General features: G+C 52.6%; 1 protein-coding gene across 34 annotated transcripts in view; it reads right to left on the bottom strand.

Moving 5' to 3' along the window:
- rerea (arginine-glutamic acid dipeptide (RE) repeats a) overlaps nt 1-5000 on the bottom strand; it is a 338328-nt gene that overhangs the window by 22208 nt on the left and 311120 nt on the right. For 32 of the 34 annotated variants that reach the window (XM_090185445.1, XM_090185450.1, XM_090185453.1 and 29 more), the window contains 2 exons: nt 2699-2861; nt 1196-1288 (listed from right to left, as the gene is read on the bottom strand). In XM_090185445.1, coding sequence (XP_090041571.1) covers nt 1196-1288; nt 2699-2861 — 256 coding nt within the window. Of the gene's footprint in view, nt 1-1195; nt 1289-1740; nt 1753-2182; nt 2221-2698; nt 2862-5000 lie in introns of those variants that run through there. The other 2 variants (XM_090185478.1, XM_090185479.1) reach the window with 2 other exon arrangements.

The following is a 5000-nucleotide window of genomic DNA, read 5'->3' as shown; positions in this document are numbered from 1 at the left end:
GGCGAGACCAGAGATAACCAGCCGTGTTAGGGCGAGACCAGAGACAACCAGCCGTGTTAGGGGGAGACCAGAGATAACCAGCCGCGTTAGGGCGAGACCAGAGATAACCAGCCGTGTTAGGGGGAGACCAGAGACAACCAGCCGTATTAGGGGGAGACCAGAGACAACCAGCCGCGTTAGGGGGAGACCAGAGATAACCAGCCGCGTTAGGGGGAGACCAGAGATAACCAGCCGTGTTAGGGCGAGACCAGAGATAACCAGCCGCGTTAGGGCGAGACCAGAGATAACCAGCCGCGTTAGGGCGAGACCAGAGATAACCAGCCGTGTTAGGGCGAGACCAGAGATAACCAGCCGTGTTAGGGCGAGACCAGAGATAACCAGCCATGTTAGGGGGAGACCAGAGATAACCAGCCACGTTAGGGGGAGACCAGAGACAACCAGCCACGTTAGGGGGAGACCAGAGATAACCAGCCGTGTTAGGGGGAGACCAGAGACAACCAGCCACGTTAGGGGGAGACCAGAGATAACCAGCCACGTTAGGGGGAGACCAGAGACAACCAGCCACGTTAGGGCGAGACCAGAGATAACCAGCCGTGTTAGGGGGAGACCAGAGATAACCAGCCACGTTAGGGGGAGACCAGAGACAACCAGCCACGTTAGGGCGAGACCAGAGATAACCAGCCGTGTTAGGGGGAGACCAGAGATAACCAGCCACGTTAGGGGGAGACCAGAGACAACCAGCCGCGTTAGGGGGAGAACAAAGATAACCAGCCGCGTTAGGGCGAGACCAAAGACAACCAGCCGTGTTAGGGCGAGACCAGAGAATACCAGCCGCATTAGGGCGAGACCAGAGACAACCAGCCGCGTTAGGGCGAGACCAGAGATAACCAGCCGTGTTAGGGCGAGACCAGAGACAACCAGCCGCGTTAGGGGGAGACCAGAGATAACCAGCCGCGTTAGGGCGAGACCAGAGATAACCAGCTGTGCGTGTGGTTATGAGGTAGAGAGACAGAGGTTGTCAGCCCATCTCTGTAGGAGGTGGGATTCATACACACAATATCATGAGGATAACAGGTCCATATGACGGTGTGTGTATATATCTGTGGTGTGTGAGTGTGTGTGTGTGTGTGTGTGTGTGTGTGTGTGTGTGTGTGTGTGTGTGTGTGTGTGTGTGTGTGTGTGTGTATCATCTTACTGGTGGTGAAACAGTGTCGGCAGGCGTAACCCTTCAGCTCCTGCTCACTGTCTTCACTGTCCAGGTCATCTTCACTGGCTGAACTCAGGTCCACTGGAGGAGAACAGAACACACCTTCAGTACCAAGCTAAACATCTCACTGGCTAAACTTAGGTCCACTGGAGGAGAACACACGTCGTTACCAAGCGCCAACAGTGCCGAGCTAAACATCTCCCTGGCGTTACCAAATCAAATGTTAACATACACCTTGTGATAACCACTGCTCAACTTCTAACACGGTATTATTTTTGTTTGTTGCCGATCCTGTTCTTGCCATTATGAGTTGCTTATACAAGCCTTATCGAAAAGGTCAAATGTATATCATGAGTAACCAGAAAGAGACTCGCTCGCATCAAGTGCGAGCAGGTTTTCTTTCCTTTGCCTGCTGCTCGTTAGGGCTCGGACGTTCAGAATTCAATTTCTATGGCAACATAACTGTTGTACTTACAGAACTCTGAGGGGGCTGTTTGATGGGGTTTGGGGCGTAGGGTTAGTGTCCTACTTACAGAACTCTGAGGAGGGGGCTGTTGACGGGGTGGAGGTTTGGGGCGTAGGGTTAGTTTCCTACTTACAAAACTCTGAGGAGGGGGGTCTAGACGGGATGTTGACGGGGGCGAAGGTTTGGGGCGTAGGGTTAGTGTCCTACTTACAGAACTCTGAGGAGGGAGGTCTAGACAGGATGTTGACGGGGTGGAGGTTTGGGGCGTAGGGTTAGTGTCCTACTTACAGAACTCTGAGGAGGGGGGGTCTAGATGGGATGTTGACGGGGTGGAGGTTTGGGGCGTAGGGTTAGTGTCCTACTTACAAAACTCTGAGGAGGGGGGTCTAGACGGGATGTTGACGGGGGCGAAGGTTTGGGGCGTAGGGTTAGTGTCCTACTTACAGAACTCTGAGGAGGGGGTTCTAGATGGGATGTTGACGGGGGTGGAGGTTTAGTGTCCTACTTACAGAACTCTGAGGAGGGGGGTCTAGACGGGATGTTGACGGGGTGGAGGTTTGGGGCGTAGGGTTAGTGTCCTACTTACAGAACTCTGAGGAGGGAGGTCTAGACAGGATGTTGACGGGGTGGAGGTTTGGGGCGTAGGGTTAGTGTCCTACTTACAGAACTCTGAGGAGGGAGGTCTAGACAGGATGTTGACAGGGGCGAAGGTTTGGGGCGTAGGGTTAGTGTCCTACTTACAGAACTCTGAGGAGGGGGCTGTTGACGGGGTGGCGGTTTGGGGCGTAGGTTTAGTGTCCTACTTACAGAACTCTGAGGAGGGTGGTCTAGACGGGATGTTGACGGGAGCGAAGGTTTGGGGCGTAGGGTTAGTGTCCTACTTACAGAACTCTGAGGAGGGGGGTCTAGACAGGATGTTGACGGGGGCGAAGGTTTAGTGTCCTACTTACAGAACTCTGAGGGGGGTCTAGACAGGATGTTGACGGGGGCGAAGGTTTGGGGCGTAGGGTTAGTGTCGTACTTACAGAACTCTGAGGAGGGGGGTCTAGACGGGATGTTGACGGGGGTGGAGGCAGTACGTGTCTTGATGCGTCGGAACACAGGCTGGCGACGGTGTCTACGGTGGGCCCTGGACGACGCTGCCTCAGGAGTCTTCTTCCAGTAGTAGTAGAAGGTTATCAACTCACCCTGCAAGGCAAGAGAGACACACACCATCAGAACACACACTCTTATAGCAGTCGAAGAAGGTTAGCAACTATCCCTGTATCGGAGACAGAGAGAGAGAGAGAGAGAGAGAGAATAAGGAACGAGTACCAGGAACACTGAACCGTGTATCTTACTCATGTAGGAACCAGGTGAAAACAGTGTGTACCCACACACGCACGGCATTCACACGCACGGCATTCACACGCACGGCATTCACACGCACGGCATTCACACGCACGGCATTCACACGCACGGCATTCACACGCACGGCATTCACATGCCCTTCACACGCCCTTCACACGCCCTTCACACGCACGGCATTCACACGCACGGCATTCACACGCACGGCATTCACACGCACGGCATTCACACGCACGACATTCACACCCACGACATTCACACCCACGACATTCACACCCACGACATTCACATGCCCTTCACACGCCCTTCACACGCACGGCATTCACACGCCATTCACACTCACGACATTAACATTCACAATCACTCTCCAATTTCTCGTAGTTCTCTCTGCTCCATCACTAAATGTGTAGAATTACATTAAAACAGCAACATTTTGTCTCCGTGGCCAAAAGGAGGGCGTCTAAACTAACTCGCCACCGTTACTGAAAAAAAAAAATCCTCGGGGAAACATTGCATCACTTTGCATAAAAATAACTCCCAAAAATAAGAGCTGTGTGTTTTATTTCAGACATGGTAGATCATTCCCTAATGTACTAAAACATCCAAGTTAGATATTAAGATGATCTAACAGCCACTGCGTCACATAACGAGGAAAAGACCGTGGTGGTTTGGAGTGGACTGAGACCATGGCTCCAGGTCACCGAGTCCACGTCAGGTTTTGCAAGTAGCCCGGGTGTGTTTGCACTGCTGCTGTGGTCGTGTCTGTCTGTCAGTTGCAGGATTAGGCAGGGAGGCAGGGAGAGCGGGAGGCAGTCTGGCTGGCTGGCTGAATGATGGGGTATTAGGAACGGTGCTGTTGGGGCTGCCTGCGTGGCAAGCGGCTGAATGGGAACAAAAGAACATGTCGGGGAGAGCTTTGCTGCTACAAATAGGACCTGAAACGGTTCTTCGCCCAGCCGCTGGAGGAGTCAATTGAACTTTAATCAAACATTCAGAGCCTGGGCTGTGTGTGTGTGTGTGTGTGTGTGTGTGTGTGTACGTGTGTACGTGCGTATTATTCTAAGTGTGTGTGTGTTAAGTCTGTCAGAACGAGGGATAAATCCGTTGCACCAAAGGACCGGACGGAAATCAATGTCGGAGTGAGGACATTAACACATGGATCAGAGGACTGTTGAGGGAGGAAGCACGGCTACATTAACTACTGCACACTCTGAATTATACACACACACTCTGAATTATAAACACACACACTCTGAATTATACACACACACACTCTGAATTATACACACACACACACTCTGAATTATACACACACACTCTGAATGACACACACACACTCTGAATGACACACACACACTCTGAATGACACACACACATTCTGAATTATACACACACATTCTGAATTATACACACTGAATTATATACACACACCCTGAATTGTATACACACACCCTGAATTATATACACACACCCTGAATTATATACACAATCACCCTGAATTATATATATACACACACACACACTCCCCCACCCTGAACCCCCACCTCTCTCCCACACCCTGAACCCCCAACTCTCTCTCCCCCACCCTGAACCCCCAACTCTCTCTCTCTCTCCCCCACCCTGAACCCCCAACTCTCTCTCCCCCACCCTGAACCCCCAACTCTCTCTCTCTCCCACCCTGAACCCCCAACTCTCTCTCCCACCCTGAACCCCCAACTCTCTCTCCCCCACCCTGAACCCCCAACTCTCTCCCCCACCCTGAACCCCCAACTCTCTCTACCCCACCCTGAACCCCCAACTCTCTCTCCCCCACTCAGAACCCCCAACTCTCTCTACCCCACCCTGAACCCCCAACTCTCTCTCCCCCACTCAGAACCCCCAACTCTCTCTACCCCACCCTGAACCGCCAACTCTCCCCCACCCTGAACAGCCAACTCTCCCCCACCCTGAACCCCCAACTCTCTCTACAGACAATCCAGC

Source organism: Oncorhynchus mykiss, chromosome 9 (assembly GCF_057628025.1).
Source record: "Oncorhynchus mykiss isolate SJ-2025 chromosome 9, ASM5762802v1, whole genome shotgun sequence".
In the NCBI taxonomy this organism is placed as follows: domain Eukaryota; kingdom Metazoa; phylum Chordata; class Actinopteri; order Salmoniformes; family Salmonidae; genus Oncorhynchus; species Oncorhynchus mykiss.
This window is presented reverse-complemented; position numbering and strand designations above follow the sequence as displayed.